We start from the raw sequence: 19,650 nt of genomic DNA, 5'->3' as shown, positions 1-19,650 counted from the left end.
CTTTTGTAAAATTTATTTCAGAATATTTTAGAGCAATTTAATCGAATTTCGAAAGATAATAACACGAAATAAAACAAGTGATGGTGATCACACATTCAAAGACAATGCCAAGGCTGGCAGCATTCGACTCGTTAAATCAACAACAACAACAAAACAAAAAACAAAAACATATGAACAACTGAAATACGCGTAAACGTGCCTACATGACCATGCTACAGAAACAGGCCTACAATATTTGAGATTGAATTGGCCTCACAGGCTTACTGTACGGACTGTTGGCAAGCCGGCGGTGGAGAACACCTTCTATTCGCCGTCTGTGTTTTATCTACGCGCTTTCAGGCTTTCGGGAGTAATAAATCTAACACTAATTTAGATAATAAATCGGATAAAATGTCAAGAACTACTAGGGCATGACCGTGGTATATACCCAATTAGAGCGCGGACACTCGGCTCCTGAGCGCAGGCCGAATCGCCTTGTGTCTGGATTAGTTGTCCATTGAGTCTGCAGGTGCTGCACTGTACTGTGGCTGTACACACGTTAGTTAACCGCTAAAGGAACGACTAGGCCCTATAAATAACTGAATAATTAAAGGCGATGACAAGAATCCACATAAGGGCGTATAGCAAATCATTCTAAATGTCATCCTGTGGTTAGGGAAAAAAAATTCCACTTCTAAAATATGCAAGTGAAGAATAAAGATTCAGAATTCAGAGCTCAGCGGTTTCGGGGCAAGGTTTAAGAACTCAGAACTCAGCGTCGTATTGACCTAAATTCTAGTTAGTCATTTTTATGGAATCTGCCCCATTACACAGTCAAAGCACTCGCGTTCATTTTGTTAACTTTTAGTTCCACAATAACGTTTCAGGAAAGGAAAAAATAAGCCGACAAAAGTTCAGATCTGTGTAGGCCTACACAACTCACTATATCTGGATAAACACTGACTTTTAGTTTGCTAACAATTTACTAATACCGTACATAGCCAGAGTATCGTTCGTCCCCTGGGTCTCCTGAAAGACTGAGAATTTGAAAACATACTCAGTCAAGATGTTTACATTACTTGTCCAGTGGAGCAATGCATTCCAACACTGTCAGGTGGTGAAAATTATGCGCTACAATTCTTCTCTTTCTGTTTAATCGTTTTATACATAATAGGCTGCGCATAAGTATGCATAGACTATACAGCTGTGTGCACACTTTCATGACTAAGCGAGAGCAGCAATGGTAAGGTGTCCTAGACCAAATGGTAGCCTATAGGCTACATGAAGGTCTCAATTTGTTACATTGTTTAGGCTAGCCTACTGCTCATCGCAACCGCATTTAATCTATTTGGAAAATAGGCTAATTTATTGGGTTAATCTGTTTACAGATTGACTGTGAAATATGATGCCGCGCATAACCAGAAATTGCGAGGGAATTAAGTGCATTCGTTTTCATTTTAGGCGTGGCCATTTTCCCGTGGACAAAGTGTTGCAAACTCTTAAGGCTTAAGCTATTTCTTTATTTAAAAGCGGTTCAGTTGGCTAATTAGGACAGCACAGATGAAGTAGCCAAGCTGGGACCTTGCTGCCTACTGAGCTATTCGCTATTCAGGACAAAAGCATACTCTAAAAAAATACTGGCCAGAAACTTCTCTTTGGGGAGTATATATGAGAGGGTGAACACACAGCACCCTCTCCTCTTGTAGCCTTCCTTAACGGCTGTGATTACGGCCCAACTAATGAGGGCATGAGTGGGCTAGAGTTCGTTAAACAAACATCGATCATTCTGTCAGGTACCACACCCCCCTTGCAGTTCAATGGCTGCAGGGGCTGCACCTCTACGACGTCACGGAGGAGTCGTTTAAAGCTCCGCTCCCTCATTTCTAAGAATCAAAATTGTGCGTGCTGCAATTGCTGTGTGCGTGCATTCGGTGTCTGAAATACAAGAACAGAAAATTACACCGACATTGCCGATTATTCAGTAAACTCATACGGCGAGATATTTGTTTTCTTAGGCAACTGACTATAGCCTACTTAGTTAACTTGCGAGTTAGAACCAGCAGACTAGCCAGTGAACTGAAACTTTGCATTCCAGTTTTGCCTTTGGAAATACCGAACGTTGAAGTCCATAGTATTTACTAAGTAGACAATAGCTAGCGCATTAGCTAGCTGGTTAGGGAAGTTCCGTGCAAGTTGAAAAGAGACAACCTTGGTCAGACGGATTTTGAACATTTCGACTTCGCAGAGACAGAACTCTTCAGAACGGCAAGGTGAGCGTATTTTTCAGTTTTGTCAATTGAAACGTGTTATAACCCCACTGATATGGTAATAAGCGACTTTAGCTATGCTTTAAAATTAGCAGGTCGTGTAACCTGCAACAAATTGGTGACTGCTGCACGGTGTAAACAGCCAGCTAGCTATAGCTAACGTAGAACAGTCTGTGTGGCGCGTGGGAGAGAACCCATTATTGCTGCTCCATCCTCAGAGCTCGACGTTCCGTCTTTGAAGTTGAGTCCAGCAGCTGTTTCTATGCGGCGTGACTGACCACGGTTCCCCAAGTCCCCATAAAAATAGCGAGATACAGACTCTTGCCCCGCAGTTTTGTTTCAAAAAGGGTCGAAAAGGAAAAATGTATGGTATGTATGGCTGGCAGCTGAGCACCAATTAAAAACTACTTTTTTAATGAAGTGGGCACGCGGTACAGTTATGGTCCCTTAGTGCATTATTATATGAAGGATATATTGCTGATCAGCCAGCGAATCTGACCACAGTACAGCGTGGCGTCAATAGGCCACCACTTTTTAAGAGCCTTAAGGGTGCATATGTCTGTTTTGGCGAAAAACTTAAGCTGCACAGCCACTGTGTCCGTCTACTGTTAGTTTGGAGCCAAGTACGCCCACGATGTCGGCATTTATCTAAATTAACACTGGATTTGAATTAGGCTACCCGTTTACTGAATTGGCCTAAACGTTTTAGAGATAGCAAAACAAAAAGCAAATACATTTTATTCATGACGGAAGATAAAAAATAAAAATAAACTAAAAACACTTGACTCCGAGTTAACTCCAATACTGTTTTGTATCATAGTTGCCATGTTATCTTAATGTTCACAGCAGTCGCATTTATGTTATAAAGCTACACGATTCTTTTAGATCCCACTGCTAAATAAAAGCGAAAACAGCAAAATTGTGGTACTGCAAATAAATAGTTACGTTTTCGTTATTCTGGTCATTTTGTCATGGTTGCAGAATATGATCTGGTTCATGAAGTAGGCTACGCGACATCAGCTAAGATCTTGCCAAAGTAAAGGACTTTCGTAGCCTATGTTTTTGGTGCTTACTTTACTTTTTTGTTTTTGTAACATTTCGTAATACTCATCGTAAAACAAATAAATGTATTTCATTGTCGTGTAATAGCTTTTATTGCAGTGCTAATGGAACTGAAGCCTTTTGTGTTGTAGTTGACATCAATTCGTTTTTTCCATTGACGTTCCAGAACAAAGCATGACAAAAAGGTCGAACTGTTGCTGCGGAACAATGGGTAGCCTAAACTATAACAGTAAGCACAGATTGAAATGGATATAAAATAGCCTAATAAGCGTCACGTTTTTTTACTCGTTTGTAGCAGTTTTTCGTGAACAAAGTGAATCAGTGACAATCGCCTTCAGTGTGCTCCAGCTCAGATTGTTTTTCCACTCTGTAGAACTGATGGTGGAGATTGCGTGTAGGTCATGGTTGAACTAAGCGCTGATTTAATAAGAAATTGAAGTATCTTAGCCCAGTGAGGCATGTGTTAAAGCCACGTTTATAAGTACTCATGTTAGAGTATGGTAGGCTATACGAGTTAAATGCACGTTTAAATAAATCCGTCTCTTTGCCACATGGCCTATAAAATAACTGACAGACAAAAAACGCCCTAGGTGTAGCCGTCATGCAGGTGGGTAGCACTTACTTTTAAGGTGACACCTGTTTGCACATGAAGTTCACTGAAAAGGTTTGGTCTTTCTAGATACATTTATGAAGTTATTTCCAACAGGCTACTTTGTAATCAGTTAGCTAAAGTGGGTTGGTTATTGTCATGTGATTTGCCTTATACACAGTCTCCCCGTCGTCTAGTTGTCATCTTTTGTTTGTGACTACAAGTCAGGTCCTGAGCGCCTACAGAATTGCATATACACAAAGCCACTTGCCCGACTGTCATCGCAGTAGTGCAGCCTCAGACGTTGTTTTTAATGCTCTCCCCTCCATAGGAATTTTTCAACGTCTTGCGCCAAGCCGGCCCACCCTTGCCTTTATAGACTACAACAGGATTTTGGCCCGACTTTGGTGAACAAAAATATATGTGTTTATGTTGCCAAGTGTGGATGTCTCGTATGGAAACAACGCAAATGTTTAACCGAATTCCTCTTTAGTTGGGTAGTTGTGTATTCATTCATGTGTTTTAACATGGTGTTCAATTTATCCGACTCTTCCTGTATTTCTGGAAAGCCAGCCATAATGCATTTAAAAATACAATAAAGAGAAAGCATGTGTAGCAAATTAATTAAAAGATCAATTGGAACACCTGGTCAGTTAATTTTTTGAGCACTGACAAATACATTGCTCATTGTGTCCATTCACCTTTGTCGACCAACCACTTTCTCTCTGGGGTTTTTGCTGGGAAAATTAATTAAGTAGTTAGGCCCAGGGTCATGAAGTTTTAGTTAATGGTACTCTCTATTGAGTGCTTCTCAGTATATTGTTTTGTGTGGCACACTGATTGGTACAATTAATGACCAGAATAATTAGACTGGAACGAAATGTTCGTGCATTTGAATTCAACCATAAAATCTGACTAAAAAGTTAATGCCACAAATGCTTGCTATTTTTATCATAAAATGGATGAATGCATTCTAAAAATAGTAAAATGATGAATAAATACTATAAAGATGAAATGCTCTCCGGAGACACCAGCGTGGTCTGTGTAGACTGCAGTGCATAAATTAACTTGTTACAATGAAGTAAAAAGGTAGATCTTCAAAATTCTGGATAACCATTTGTTGTAAGTGTTTTACTGAACATAAATATCGTTTTTGCAATGAGTCCTTAATTCTGTTGTAATGGACAGAAATCAGAACCCTATGAATTATCTGAGCATTGGTGAATGCTTATCCGATTTCCATACAATAGCCTAGCTATATTCACATTCAATTATTTTCACACTTTTGCCCACTATTGATCTATATTTTACATTAAAGCCATTTTGAACCGCAACAAAAAAAATAATTTATTAACTTTAGTAAATAATGACTGTATTATGAGGTCTGAGCAGCATTGGGCTATTGTTCCAGCAAGAGGTAAGAAACATTCTCCTAGGCCAGTCCCAGGCTGAGAGATGGGTAGGGAAAACCTACTGTTGGCAGTTTCAGTTTTAGTAAAACACATACTTGTAGTTGCATGTTTTCTCTGGCTTTTCCTTCTAATTATTCTCACTAAAATCTTGAGGTGTTAAAAACAAATGAGCTTTAACCTGGCCTCAAGAATGCTCTTTAAATGAGAACATGAGTTTGAACAATATTTCATATTACAGGAGCTGGCTTTTCTGGGTACACATAGCATATTGTTAGCTACTCTTGTGGTTCTGTATGGGTTTGAAGGCAGACTACACTTGAATCCGGCTTGAAAACTGTTAAATGTGGAAATAAATCAAATTGGTTCGTGATGGTGAGGGATATTATTCACGTCAGAAGTCATTATGTTATTCTTTTGTTAGTTGATGTAATGTCCCCCAAAGGCATTCACACGATGGGCTCTCTCTGCCTCCCTGTCCTTCAACAGGCAGCATCACCTTCGCCCTGGCTTCATGGGGTTTTGGAACTATCATTCGGTTAGCCTGGGTTAAGGTGGTTCTGTGCCTGTATTCTTCTAGTCCTGGGTTTAAGTGCTTTTAGCACAAATATTCCTTTCACTGTGGTTTAACGGTTCTCTACCTACATTTCCCTTATCCCTGGTTTTCAGGGGTTTTTAGCGCTAGCATTCCTTTAGCACTGGTTTAAAGGTTTTCTGCCTACATTTCCCTTATCCCTGGTTTTAAGGGGTTTTTAGCTCTAGCATTCCTTTAGCACTGGTTTAAAGGATTTTTATGCCTGCATTCCCTTAGCCTTTTTAAAAGTGGTTTTAATGCCAACATTCTCTTAGCCTTGGTTTTAACAGGTTTCAGCACCGGTATTCCTGTAGTTATGGTTTAAAGGGGTTTAACACCAAATTTCCCACAGCCCTGATTTAGTTTAATTTTGGAAAACAACAAACTGTAATTTTTCAGACCCATTTTCTTTACCCACATATGCAATAAAAGCAAATGTATGTTTTTGTGAAATATTGGCAAACTGTTTTGTGCATGGTCTATGCTTTTAAAGCTTGCTTTTATTATAGGAAGGCAAATCGCTGGACTCTACAGGGACACAAGAAGGAACCGATACTTTCAATGTTTTGAAAGTAACATTTTAATCTTTTTAGAGCTTGATGAGTGTTAGAACAGGAAAGTACCTCAAATCATGCAAAGCACCACAACCATTGCTACCCACAGAAATCACACTCAAATTTTATAATCTTGGGGAAATGATGAGGATTATTGAGTATTAGTTGTATGTCCATGCATCAAATTCTTTACGAGTGAATTAGCTGCAACACGAACAATAAGTTTGGCACAGCTGTTATACTGCATGGAACCAGTTTATGAAGAGACCAAAATTAAATTGTCAAGTGGAGGCTAATTTGCTGAAGTTCAACAATCTCACTGCAACCTTAAATGCAAACCAACAGTAAAATGGCACAGTCTGACAGAGGTGAGGCTGTGGACATTTGCGTTGGCAATGCTTATAGTATTTGTATTTTTGATGGTTTGCTACGTGGGTATCAAAATATCGTACTGTACTGTTGATGGAAAGACACTGCATGGAAAGACAAGACGATTTGCATTATTGAAGTTGCAAGCTCTGTTTATTGTGGGGTAACCAAATCATTCAAATTTGAAATTGGCTATACCCGCATGTCCGAATATATCGAAATTAATATCTTGTGACTGTGAATGTAGTTTGGAATTCTTAGTGTGCACACTGTTTTAAGTGTTCTATTGGTTTATGTACATAAATATAATTATTTTCCCCTATGAAAACCACCATTCTCTCCTTTATTTTAACGAAGATTATCATGATTTTAAATATACATTTGTCGGAGCAATTACAATTTTCTTTGTCTCTTTACCTGTTACAGCACATTTATGTGCTATGAACTGCAGGAAACTTACTTGTGGCACACACAATACGATGAGGTATGGCGTCCATGTTGTTTTCCACAACAGATTGGGTCATTAGTATTTTCCCCTGTATACCCCTGTAATATCTCATCTGTTTGACTGTTGATTAGATAACCCCTATTTTTTAAATGTAAAATGGCCTACCCTCAGCTTTACGCTGGCACAGACGACGCTGGCGGCCGCTTTTTTGTCCGAGGACGACGACGACATCGCGGCCGATCTCGCCAAAAAGAAACGCGGTCGCAGAAGGGGCCGTGGCCTCAGAAAGCATACCCACCGCGCCGCTGATCCAGACGGAATGTACCGGGGGAACGGGGTCCCCCGCGCCGCGCTCCGGGATCGCGCTTCCCGTCGGGGCTTCGCAGGGGCGGCCGGCTGCGCCGCTCACAGCGCTCGGTCTCTTCGCGGTCGGTCTCTTCGCGGTCCTGACTTCGTTTGCCTTTCCCGCCCGCTCCGTTTGCGGCTGAACAGAGGTGAGGACTGTCGGACCTCTCGCTGAGGGAAACGATACCTCTACGCTCACCGAGCGGGGAAACGCAGGACTTTCTTTTCTTAGCTGTAGCTGATTTTGAGATGAGCTGTTTTGCTCATACTTTTTCCAGTATGTTAAAATAGTTGCAGCTGTACAAGGGTGATAGTATGGTTGCCACTGGATAGAGGTTTTTTATTTGTTGTGAAGATGGTCCTGACACACACACACACACACACAGCGCAAGAGAATGGGTCTGGTCTGGGCAAAAAGCTGTCGAACGTGGTTCGAAGAAAACTCTTGTTCCGCTGACCCAGAGCTCACTGGGGAACCAGAAGCGTCACGCGCGCAAGTATTTACCAGTCTATTGCAAAATCCGCATGTCTGATTTGTGCTTTCTCAGGGCCTGGAAGCACACGGCAGTTTTTCAGCGCGGAAGCCGCTGGGGATGGTTAGGACTGCATTACCGCCATTCTCGCGTACGCTGGTGGGTCGGCCCTGCGAGCGTTCTATTATTGTTCACGGAAAGTGTCAAACTGGTTAAACAGGCAGGGCGACTGCTCACACTTTATGTTCTAAATATGGCAGTAAAGCCTTCCACTCCATGTAATTAATTCCTAAGAAAGATTCACCCCCTGCCTCCAATTCAGCGCGGAGCAATAATGCTAATGTTTGTCTAATGTAAGGGGGTGGGGAAGGTTAATAAAGAATATAGATTGTTAGTAGCAAATGCAATTTTATGGAATAGGAGTTCTGTTTTTTTCCAACTGTCTTTTCTCCCTCTATCACAAAGCCCACCCTCCACCCCCCATGCCCCCGCCCCCGCCCCCACTCCACACTGATTGCGGAATGCTGTGCAAGCTCCTGTCATAGCTTTATTAGCCAAACCACTGGGAAGGAGTTTTGGGTGGGGGGTGAGGGTGGAAAAGTTCAGTGTTTCTAGCCTTATTCTTTTAGCCTGGAATTCATACCCCCCCCCCCCCCCCCACTCGCTCCACAAGAACCAAACTCCTCTCCTTGTTTCCTGTTAAAGCCATTGACAAATTTCACCCCAGTAATTCACGACCTGAGGGGCTATCTGGTTTCAAATTGAAAACAGACCCAAGCCCGACGTGTTGGGGCAAGCGGGCCGCAGGCTTCGCGGGGCCTGGAAGCCGGGTGCGTTCGCGGGGGCGACGGGGGGAGGCCCGTTTCGTCAGGAGCGCTGTCCCAGGCAGCCTGCGCTCGCGCCGCGGAGCACCAACCCCATGGCGCGTCGTTAACCCCGGGCGTGGGAAGGCGCCCGGTCGCCAGCTTGCACCCGGCACCAGCTGAGGAGTGTGGGATCCGGCCCCTGAGAAGGCCGGGCGGGGAGAGGGTCAGATGCTCTTCCTGTGGTGGAATTAACCCCGGTGACCCCTGCGTGACCCCTCAAATCAGAGCTGTCCCCGCCCCCCCCCCCCCCCCCCCACACTCTGACCACACTGACCTCTGCACCGCCTCCGGCCCCCTGCTTCCTGTTGTCCCGTTAAAAAGCGCGCAGAGGAAGGCCCGCCCCCTTCCTCTCCTCCGCTTCGGAAACGAGACTTGGGCCCGACCGTACGTGTCACGCAGGCCTCGTTAGAGGCCCAATCACGCTTCACGCATTTACGCTTGAATTTGCCTGATTGGCTGCTCCTGTTATGTCAAGAAAATGTGAAGCATATGATTCCTATCGACAACAAAGCTGCAGAAAGCCAGCAACGAAGGGCCAGATTTCATCAAAATGGCAACGCGCATTTTCTTAATTTGCAAATCTACATTTGCATTTATTCAACAGATAATTTTTTTTTCCAAAGCAATTTTTAAGTGGGCCGTACAGTTTTTTTTTCCTCCTCTGTGTCCTATTTATAGTATTACATTTCTTTGTTCATTTATTAACCAAACTTAATGTTCAGTAATAAAAAAGAAGAAACGGTCTATTAAATTGCTTCCTCAAAGTTGAGGGTGAAGCAGCACTCTGATAGTTGGTCTGAGCTTCGACCGAGACCCGCGTTCGCGCAAGGGGCCTTTAAAAAGTGAACGGACAGCGGAGGTCAGGGCTGAGGTGTGTGGGTGGGTGTACAGGTGTGCTGCGGAATTCTGGGAAACTGTTACCCTGGGGGTTTGGGGGGGGGGGGGTGTATCCTCTCTCCTCTCCCTCCAGCCTATAGGACGGTGCCCCAGGCCCACTGGAGCAGAGCAGCAGCCTTATTGAATCCAGGTGTTTGTGGCGAAGGGAGGCGGACAAATTTATCTGCAGCAGACCATTAGTGGCAAGTTTTTTTTTTTTTGGCACACCGGAGAGGCTTTCTTGTTAAATCGCAAGGACACAGCTGTCGAGTTTATTAGCGAAAGGTTTGTTGTTTTTGTTCCGCGTCTAACCATTTTACACACATTTTGGCTTAGACTGGGTTGATATGAAAATGCTTCTTAATCATTATGATTATGTAGTGTTTTGGCAGCTTTTTTTGTTGTTGTTTTTGAATTGTTTTGAAAGTGGCCTGCTCACACTCTGGGCTGTTTGTGTCGGTATTGGAATACTATTGAGAATCCTGTGGGGGGGGGGGGGGGGTTCCGGAATGTTCTCTGAAGGGTGGATGGAAAAACGCGGTGTTGTACGCTGAAAGGAGGAGTGAGCGAGCGAGCGAGGGAGGGAGGGAGGGAGAGGGGAAGAGAGAGACTGAGAGAAAGAAGCTTCTAATTACAAATGATGGTTGATTGCTCTCACCGGGCCCTCGCGTTGCTTACTTTAATCTCGGCGCTCCCGCCTCTTTTCAATCAGGACCTGTAGTGGTTCCAGCCGGCCTCGTGCGAGATGAGATAAGAGCGGTTTTCCGTTCCGGTCTCACCTGGCTGTTTTCCTGTTGCGGCCCGTGCTAATCCCAGCACCCGGGGCTACAGAACGTGCGACCGAAAAGAGTGGGCGGGGCGCGGCCGGGCCTCGTTTGAACCGACGGGGCGAGCGCGCGCTCATCGTTTTAATAAGCCTCATCTCCCGCGGTTACTGCTTAAAGACGCCAGACAGGCTTCCCGAAGAGAATTGTTTTCGAAGACAACTTTTCCCTTTCACTTTCCCAAATGAAGAATGCTCTTAGCCAGAGGGGAGAACTGCTGATGGGCTGTGGTGGAAGAACTTTGAAAGGCGTCTTTCCGCCCCCGCCCCCCCCCCAAACATCCCTCCCCAGTCTGCAGGATTCATTACTCATTATCCCCTATGGGGATATGGATATTTATGCATTTCAGTAATGATACTGGCAATGATGGCCCTGCAACGCTACTAGATGTGCCTACTGTTGCAGAACTACAAAAAAAACCTAACTTTCTGGTAATAGACTTTTCTCAAGTTTTCAAACGGTTATTGTTCTTCATTTGCTTACTAGACGGCCTTATCCTGGGTAGTTTGTGTGGCTTACATCTTAGCGTAGCATTAATGTACTCAGCTGGGTGTTTTCAGTGAACTAATGGGGATAAAGTGTCTTAGTTGGGGTTACAGTACCGGAGCCTTGCCTGGGAGCAGAACTTCCTCCGCTACTCTGCTGTGCTTTTCTGTCTCAGTGTGGCAAACTGCATTTCAGCTGCATACACAAGTGCTGTTCAGCTTCCTGCTGTAGGCTGGTCAATAGTGTGGCCTGTGGGCGTGGCCTGTGGGCATAGTCTGTAATGTCTGTATTATGGTCTAATGGTCAATGTCTGTATTATGGTCTAATGGTCATTACTCAGGGCAGAAAAAAGCTGTCTTTTCCACTTTCACATAGGAGATCGAATAAGATAAAGAGGATGAACTGTTGCAGCATGAACCTGACTTACCGTCTGGCCACCAGATAAAATCTAGGACTTAAAAATCGGTGTTGTAACCCTCCATTTTTGAACCTATTCACTGTATTTGGAGATTGTATTCTGACTCAAGTGCACCAAACCAGAATTCAAAGTGTGTGAGAACAGAGGTCTGAATGTGAGAAAATAGGACCTGCTTTGAAAAATGAAATTGTTTCTCCTGAAGTCTGGGAAGGGTCTCAAACGTGCTTGGGTCAAACCAGGGTGGGCGGCCTGTACGGCCACGCCCTCGGTGAGCGGCGGTAACTGACGCTCGCCGCGCTCTCTCTCCCGCAGGCCTGCGATGGTGAACAGCCAGGTGACGGGCCCCAGGTCATGCGCGGGCTGCGGGGGGCGGATAGCCGACCGCTTCCTGCTCTTCTCCATGGAGCGCTACTGGCACACGCGCTGCCTCAAGTGCTCCTGCTGCCAGGCCCAGCTGGGCGAGATCGGGACCACCTGCTACAGCAAGGGGGGCATGATCCTCTGCCGGAACGACTACATCAGGTGAGCGGCCCCCGGGGGGGCGGGGGGCGTCCGGAGCACCGGCCTCTTCAGTTTATCTGGATTAATCTCGCTTCATTCGTGTATTCATTTTTATTCTGTTTTTGGGTTGTTTAGTTTTTAAGTATTTTGATCTGTGCCTAATGACCCAGAGAAATTCTGTGAATATTTATTGCACACCACACCACTACAGATCCAGTACACCCTGTATTGTTATTGGATAATGGATTGCAGTGAACACGGAAGGATTTTTACCCCAGAAATAAATAGCACTCGTGCATTCAAATGTAGGTAGCTAGGTGAGGCAATGTGATTTGCATTTAACGTGTTGGCTGAAAATGTCCTTTTACTGGATATCTGAGCAGAGTAATTTAGAGCGCTCTGTACTTGGCCCTTTCTATTGAATCTCACTGATAAAGACTCATCCTCACCAGCTCTGTGTATAATTAGGACTGCACCGCAGAGAAGCAGACGAAATGCGTGACTTCGGTAATATTAGAATCCCTGATTATGGGGGTTGGTTGAAATTAATTTTTAATCATCTCGGAATATAAATTTGCTATGGATCAGATTTAAAGGGAGGGAAAAAAATCAAGATTGCGTCGGAACTATATTAAGTGAGGGCTAATTGAGACCGCAGAACGAATCGATTTCATTTCCTTTGTAATGGTGTGTGAGATACGGGCGATCTGTCCCATGTTGTGTGTTCTACACCTCCCATGACATCATACACCTGGATCATTTGATTACAACTTGGAACATATATCATATAAGTATAATGTGTATATGTGAGTAAACGTTAATGTTGTCCGCTCGTGTGCATGCGTGGATGTACGCATGCGTTCGTGCTTCCGCACACACGCGTGTTCGTTCGTGTGCGGGCGTGGGCGCGCGCGGTCCTTTCCGCGGGGCCTCAGGGCTCGCCGGAGAAGCTGGCACGGCGAAGCGAGTCGCGCCCCCGGCCGTCAGACTCCGCGGGGCGCCGGTGCCCGCGGGCTGGCGTCTCCCCTCCCTCTCTCTCTCCTCCGCTGGCCGAGCGGCCGTGTGGAGACGGACTGCCCGGGCGGGACCGGGGTGTGAAGGAATGAGCGCAGCTCTAATTAAGCAGGAGGGGAAAAATAGAAAGCCGTGATCACGGCCAGCGTGACCCGACGCGTTCCTTACGTAACGGGACATTTGGGCCCCACTTCCTAATTTTCTTTTCTAACGCATAATTGCCTCAGATTTTTACCAAACAAGCCCATTATTTTTTATGTCGGTGTTTCCTGAGACGTGCTCCTAATTGGACGGAAGGAAAGCCAGGGATGAGGAATTTATCACTAAGTGGAGGCAGGCAAAAAAAAACAAAAAAAAACGCTTGCCTTGCTTTTTAGCCATCCGGGAATAAGTAATGGTCTCGTCTTTAGTAACGTGGAATGTTGAGTGGCAGGTACTGCTGATATACCTGCAGATTTTTTGACATGAGGCTTTCAGTTTCCAAAAAAACACCTCCTATCTGTGATTTCCTGAGTGTGTGTGTGTGCGTGTCCCCACGTGAACGTATGCATGTGTTTGTGTGTGTGTGTGTGCATCTGTGTACACTTATCCCTCTCAAAGTGTAGCGCATATGGAAATTGCAGCCTATTAAATATGTATAATACAGTTAATCAAAAGGGCAGAGCGTCGTTGCCAAATTGCGCACCATGGAGTCTGGAGTCCGATAAAAGGACAAACATTAATTAGGGAGAACAGAGTTTCTCCCTGGCGTTGCTTATTGAATTACTGTTTGAATTAAGATCAAAAATTCATTACCGTGTGCTGCCAGAGCTGGGACAGTGATAGGGGAGGGGGGGGGGAGGAGGTGTGGAGAGGGGGGGAGTGAGGGAAGAACAGTTGGAGCGAGGGAATTGGGAACTAGCGAAAGGTAACGGGGAAGGGAAGGCCACAGTCGGTCAGTTCGGTGTCGTCCTGAAAACGAAGCGATTTTGTGTAATTCTGTTTTCGCAAAGATGAGACTCTGGCTCATCTCCACGTAGGGGGGGGGGCATTCGACAGCGAGGCTGTTAAAACTCAGAGGATGGGCTGGTGCTGGGAGGATCAAACCGACTCCCATCGCACAGTCTGCTGCTTGCGTACACCTCTGCAAGGGGCCGCTCGCGTAGCTAACGAAGTCGCGCGAAGAAGAGCTCGTTTAGGGAGTCGCCCTTTTATGCAGAGGAGTTTAAGGACGTCGGGCGGAGTGTACGAGCCCGATGCCATCACCGTCCCAGGCCCTGCTGCCCCCTGATTTGCTGGGACACAGTGGGGAAGGGCTGGGGAGCCTCCAGTGATGGGGGGGGTCGGGGTGCGGTCGGAGAGGTCGGGAGACTAACGGTACTTCCTGCTTCCCCCCCCTCAGGCTGTTTGGACACAGCGGTGCGTGCAGCGCCTGCGGCCAGTCCATCCCCGCCAGCGAGATGGTGATGAGGGCGCAGGGCAACGTGTACCACCTGAAGGTGAGTCCAAGGGCATGCTGGGAATGTGGGGGGTTGGGTGGGGGACTTCACGCTGGCCCTGTGATCTTTTTAACCAGCCTGCGAAACGCACGTTTGCGGCATTACATTACATTATGGGCATTTAGCAGACGCTCTTATCCAGAGCGACTTACACAACATTTTACACAGCGTTTACATTGCATCCATTAATACAGCAGAATGTATGTCTGAAGCAATGCAGGTTGAGTACCTTGCTCAAGGGTACAACGGCAGTGTCCTACCTGGGAATCAAACCTGCGACCTTTAGGTTACAAGCCCAGTTCCATACCAGTTTTACTATGCTGCCGCCTGAGAGAGGCCAGCCGGCAGAGGCTCGCGAGCGCCAGCAGATGGCGGGAAGCCACGCCCCCGGCCGTTAAATCCAAACGCCCTTATCGCAGCCGTCGCAGTGATTGACTCGTTTCCGCCACGTCGCCAGCGCACGCTCAATCACCAGTTTTGTAACGGCAATTACAGAAAGCCTGGCAAGTGTCGCCAATTATGGCATGTGTAAATGTGTGTGTGTGTGTGTGTGTGTGTGTGTGTGTGTGTGTGCGCACAATGACCCATACATATTCATTGTGTTTAATTGTTCAGTCACAAAGCATGCTAATTGTGTTTTGCATAGTGCCTTTTTATTTTGCATACAGGAAAATGTCTGAGCACACATCAAAAACTGGACATCTTTACACAACACACATGCACCAGTAGCTTCCTTTCCTGAGATTGGGGAAGGGTAAGGGGTTGGGGAAAGGCCTCAGTGACTCACACAGCACAGGGTTTTTGGGTGGATGGGTGTGCTTCTGGAATTTCACACACCTGTTTTCCTCACCGTCCCCCCTCCCCTCCGCTCCCCCCCGCAGTGTTTCACTTGCGCCACCTGCAGGAACAGGCTGGTTCCAGGCGACCGCTTCCACTATGTCAACGGCACCATTTTCTGCGAGCACGACCGGCCGGGCGGGGCCCTGCTGAGCAGCCACCTGCCCCCCCTGCAGAGCAGCACAGTGCTGCCGGACCAGAAGGTAGGGGAAGGGGCGGCCCGTACGCTAGCATTAGCATAGCTAGCGTTAGCGTAGCGCTAAACGCATCCCTGGTGAAGAGCGTAACTGTTTGTTAGCACAGAGACGCGTTGGCTATAACCCACCCCTCACCCCTTCTTGTGTTGTAGGTATGCTGAGGTGACTGGGCCCGGCTTCTGCAGTGTGCCTTCAGCATCACCCCTCCCTCCCACCCTATAACCACCCACCCCCCCACCCCCTCCCTCTGCATTCTACTCCCTGAAAAAGACTGTTCACACCTGCCCCTTCACACCAATGCCCCGTGTTCCCAGTTCCATCACTGCCCAATCGGATCAATTTCTGATATCGCTTAAAAAAAATTCATTTTCAAAAACGAAATGTATGCGTGAGTGCCGCAGAGACAGGAAGGAATCAGATTTACTGCGGGACTCTTTAATGTGCTTTTCCCCGAAGAGGAGAGTCCAGCTGAACTGTACCAAAATGGCAGCTGACTGACTGGCGTTAGCTCAACGTACCTGGACAGCGTGCAACAAACCACGGGCCTGGAACTGAGACACAGGCCTTACACCCACCCAAAAGCTCACACGGGTAATAAAGCAGCCATGCCCCTGTACTGAGATTTCTAAAGCAAAACAGGTTATTCTGTAAGCATGGGGGGAGGGGGGGTTGGAGGCACACAGTGCACATACACAATGCGGGAGAAATGCGAGAAACCTGATTGTCCTGTGTCTTCACAGACAAGTTCACACACAGCTCCATCACCGTAGCACTGAGGATGTTACTTCTTCCCAGTTTTCAAATTCTTAAAGGCTACATCAGTAAAGCCACGGCAGCACCGTCTCATTCACATAAACAAACATCTTTGATAAATGATCCTATATGAGTTCTATGAAAGTGTATTTTACGATGGACGTGTACAGATATGAATAAATGCAGAATTGAGTATGGTTGTTTAAACAGGAGGGTTGAAATCTGTTTAAGCCGGGGCAGAGGGGGTCGGAGGGAGGGGCTTGGGGTGTGGGGGCGTGGTTTAATGTGTTTGATGGACATCTGCACCTGGGGGAAAATTGTAAAGGGGTGTGGGAGAACTGTAAATATTTTTCTAATGGTATTGTGTGTTCTATGGTAGAATTATATTGTCTCGGTTGTAGCATCCAGTTTTCGAGTGGATGTCTGTTTAAGCTGTAAAACGACTAAATGAACAAAATCTTATTAAATAATAACAGTGATAATTAAACTCACGAGTAGAACCGTTTTGTTTTGTCCAAGGTGTCTTGAAGTATGTTGAGTCTTGAAGTGGATTGCACAGGAAAAAGTGTATGACAAAAAAGAGGTTTTTTCTTTCATTTTGGCTATATTTCTTTGTTGTTTGGAACAAGGCAAACATGCCTGATTACCCATAGGAATGGAAATAAGAGGCTTGAGCTCTGACCATTACAGAGGCAATTAAATGCAAGTACTCTATCGCTAATGCTTCTGCACTTGGGAGACTGAACTTTGGTCCGATCCTGTGTTTGAATTTAATGAGACCTAATCTGCGAGCCCCGCTAATTAAAAGGGAGTGGCTAATTTTGGTTCAATGCTTAAAAAAAGCAGCATGGTTCATTTTATTGTTTACCATGCTGCAATTAAAATGCAATCTGACTCCAGCTCACCCCGCTCCCCCCGCCTCCCTTCTACCAGACTATTTTTTTCTTTAACTACTTTTCTCCAACTGCAGTTTGTGGTGTTTGCTTACACTTCAGCTGCGTTGCCGCGATCACCGTTTAAACGGTCACAGGCCACCGGAGCTGTTGCGCGCAAATATTAGTCGTGTTTCAAACAACAGCGGGACTTAATCGGCTCTCTTGAACAACCGTTCGTTTCCTTACGTTTCATTTTCTCCAAACGTATGATAATGTCCAGTCATGTTTCGCTCGCAGCAACAGATTTTAGCGTGACTTCCTGTACAGCGCGCGCACATCTGCTAACGCTACTTGTCGTTCTGCGGTCCGCCAGCTGAGCTACGCAGCCGCCGCGCTGAAGGGCTGCAGGTGTGTGATGGACCGGAGGAGATGCTAATGCACGATGGGGCAGGGAAAACCCCACAGGGAAACGACGCCACGGGTCTGTGAGAGCCAGGAAACGTGCTCGATTTTCACCACGCAAAATTCAATGTAAACATCTTTGGGTCCTTCGCTCCCGAGTGCTTGAAGGTGCCTGTTTGGATGTTGCTTTTAAATATTTTATGGAACCGACAATTTCCTATTGCTATGCATGTCCTATACTAGCAGCACTGGGCCTTTCTTCAGCTTTCTTTTAAGCAACTGTTAATTCAGTGTTTTTAGTTTTGTCCAAATTGGTAACGTCCAATCAAATCTTTTAAAACTGTTTGGTCTGGCACGGCCTAGTGAGAGTGAGAGAGGGTTGAGCTGTGTCAGAAATCTGAAAGGTATCTCCCTGTCCCAATCAAAGCTAATTTCTAAAGATCTAGTCAACAATGTAAAAACATCCCTGGATTTTTCATTAGAACTGCTGCAGAAATCATTGGGCAATTAAACCCATTCTTGATGTGCTGGTTCCAATAACCAGCTGTAGACTCCCGATTGCCCCCAACCTTTCCTCAATGGTGGCATTACCACAAGTAAACCCAGTTGCAAGAATTCAGTTTTGATACATCTGTCTCCTAGATAAATGCTTCCAGAACATTCTCTCTCCTCTCCTGTAGGCTACACAATGGGGAGCTGCAGAGAGGCATATTCATTTTCTCGCAAACTCTCGTTGTGATGCGCAAACTGCAGAGAACCTGAGAGGGTCTGATGTTTCTTAATTAAGGTGTGCACTCTGTATTTATGGATTATAAGGTGATGGAGGGAGGATTGCTGATCAGGGTGCTGCCATAAACCGCTTTGCACCTTGATGCACTGCTACCACTGGGGAAAAAACAAAGGCCTTACACTTAAAGTATACGGATCTGACATTGCATCAATTATTTATTCCACGTTTGTGATTAGAAAAGCATCAAGCAAATTCATTAACGTATGCAAATGATCTAATTGCAATTATCTTCATATCTCAATAAGTAAGGAAATAAAAACCTCTGCACAATCTAAAATCCCCCAGCACCACCAGAGTTACACTTTGCATTTAAACCAATCAAGCCTCATCTGCATATTGCTAATTAGCAGAACATATTCTGATGCCAATTAGCAGCTCTCATAAATAGCTTCTCGGCTACAAGGCTTTATCCTACATCAGGAAGTTTGCAGGTATAAAGATTGGTATGTGGCTCCTGTCGTAGGGGAAAAAAAGGGGTTTATACTCACTAATTAATCAAATTAACACATGCAAATGAGTGTAATTGCATTGAGCTTTTTCGCCTCATGCTGTGTGAAGAAAGGGGAGATAATTTTTGCAGAGATATTTTTACCGGCCAACGGAGGAGCTCGTGCCCGAAACGACTCCCTTCCGTCCAGACCCCGCCCGCTGCGTGGGTGATCCCCGCCCCCCCTCCGACGGACAGCCGGATCCCCGGTTGTATAACCGCTAGAAGCGAGGTGGCGCAACGGCAGAAATAAAGGCTGCGATGAGTAGACAGTAGACAGGTGGTGCGCAATGAATCATTTCCACAGACGGCGTGGCGTGCAGCACATGCAGTGCTTTCGAAAGGGAGCGAGAACGTTTTTTTTTTTTTTTTTTTGTCCTGAATGACTTTTCCGGAGCTGGCACGAGGACGTGCAGTGGGTTTCTTGGAGGGGTGAGGTGGGGCTGTAATATGAACGGGCCTGAATGCAGATTCTAGCCAGACGTTAGATTTTTTAATACTACCACCTGCTAAACCTGTCTGATTATTGTTCGCTCCCATTTTGGCTGCCTGTTTGGGCCTCTGACGCCCCTCTTGTGGACAGCAGCAGCAATGGTGGCGGCTACCTGACCTGCCACTCGCAGTCTCCACCAAAGCCACACCTGCGTGCTCCACACCCTGCCGTGCAATACAGGGACTTCCTACTTCTCTCTGATTGATTCTACAGCTCTGGCCTCAGGCTTCAACTTCTGTTACCACTGCGTGAGAAATTCAATTTACTCAGAGTGATTTTAAGAG

The 19,650-nt window shown here is 45.9% G+C and overlaps 1 protein-coding gene across 1 annotated transcript; it reads left to right on the top strand.

Moving 5' to 3' along the window:
- Positions 1-1,852: 1,852 nt before the first annotated feature.
- LOC135265089 (LIM domain transcription factor LMO4.1-like) lies at positions 1,853-16,806 on the top strand. Its single transcript, XM_064354338.1, has 5 exons — positions 1,853-2,249; positions 11,852-12,061; positions 14,436-14,532; positions 15,414-15,572; positions 15,719-16,806. Exons 2-5 carry the CDS (start codon positions 11,859-11,861, stop codon positions 15,725-15,727), a joined length of 468 nt encoding a protein of 155 aa, XP_064210408.1. The 5' UTR covers positions 1,853-2,249; positions 11,852-11,858; the 3' UTR covers positions 15,728-16,806.
- The last annotated feature ends 2,844 nt before the right edge of the window (positions 16,807-19,650 follow it).

Source organism: Anguilla rostrata, chromosome 10, assembly GCF_018555375.3.
Source record: "Anguilla rostrata isolate EN2019 chromosome 10, ASM1855537v3, whole genome shotgun sequence".
NCBI lineage: Eukaryota > Metazoa > Chordata > Actinopteri > Anguilliformes > Anguillidae > Anguilla > Anguilla rostrata.
The sequence above is the reverse complement of the archived record's forward strand: the minus strand, read 5'-3'. Positions and strand labels throughout refer to the sequence as shown.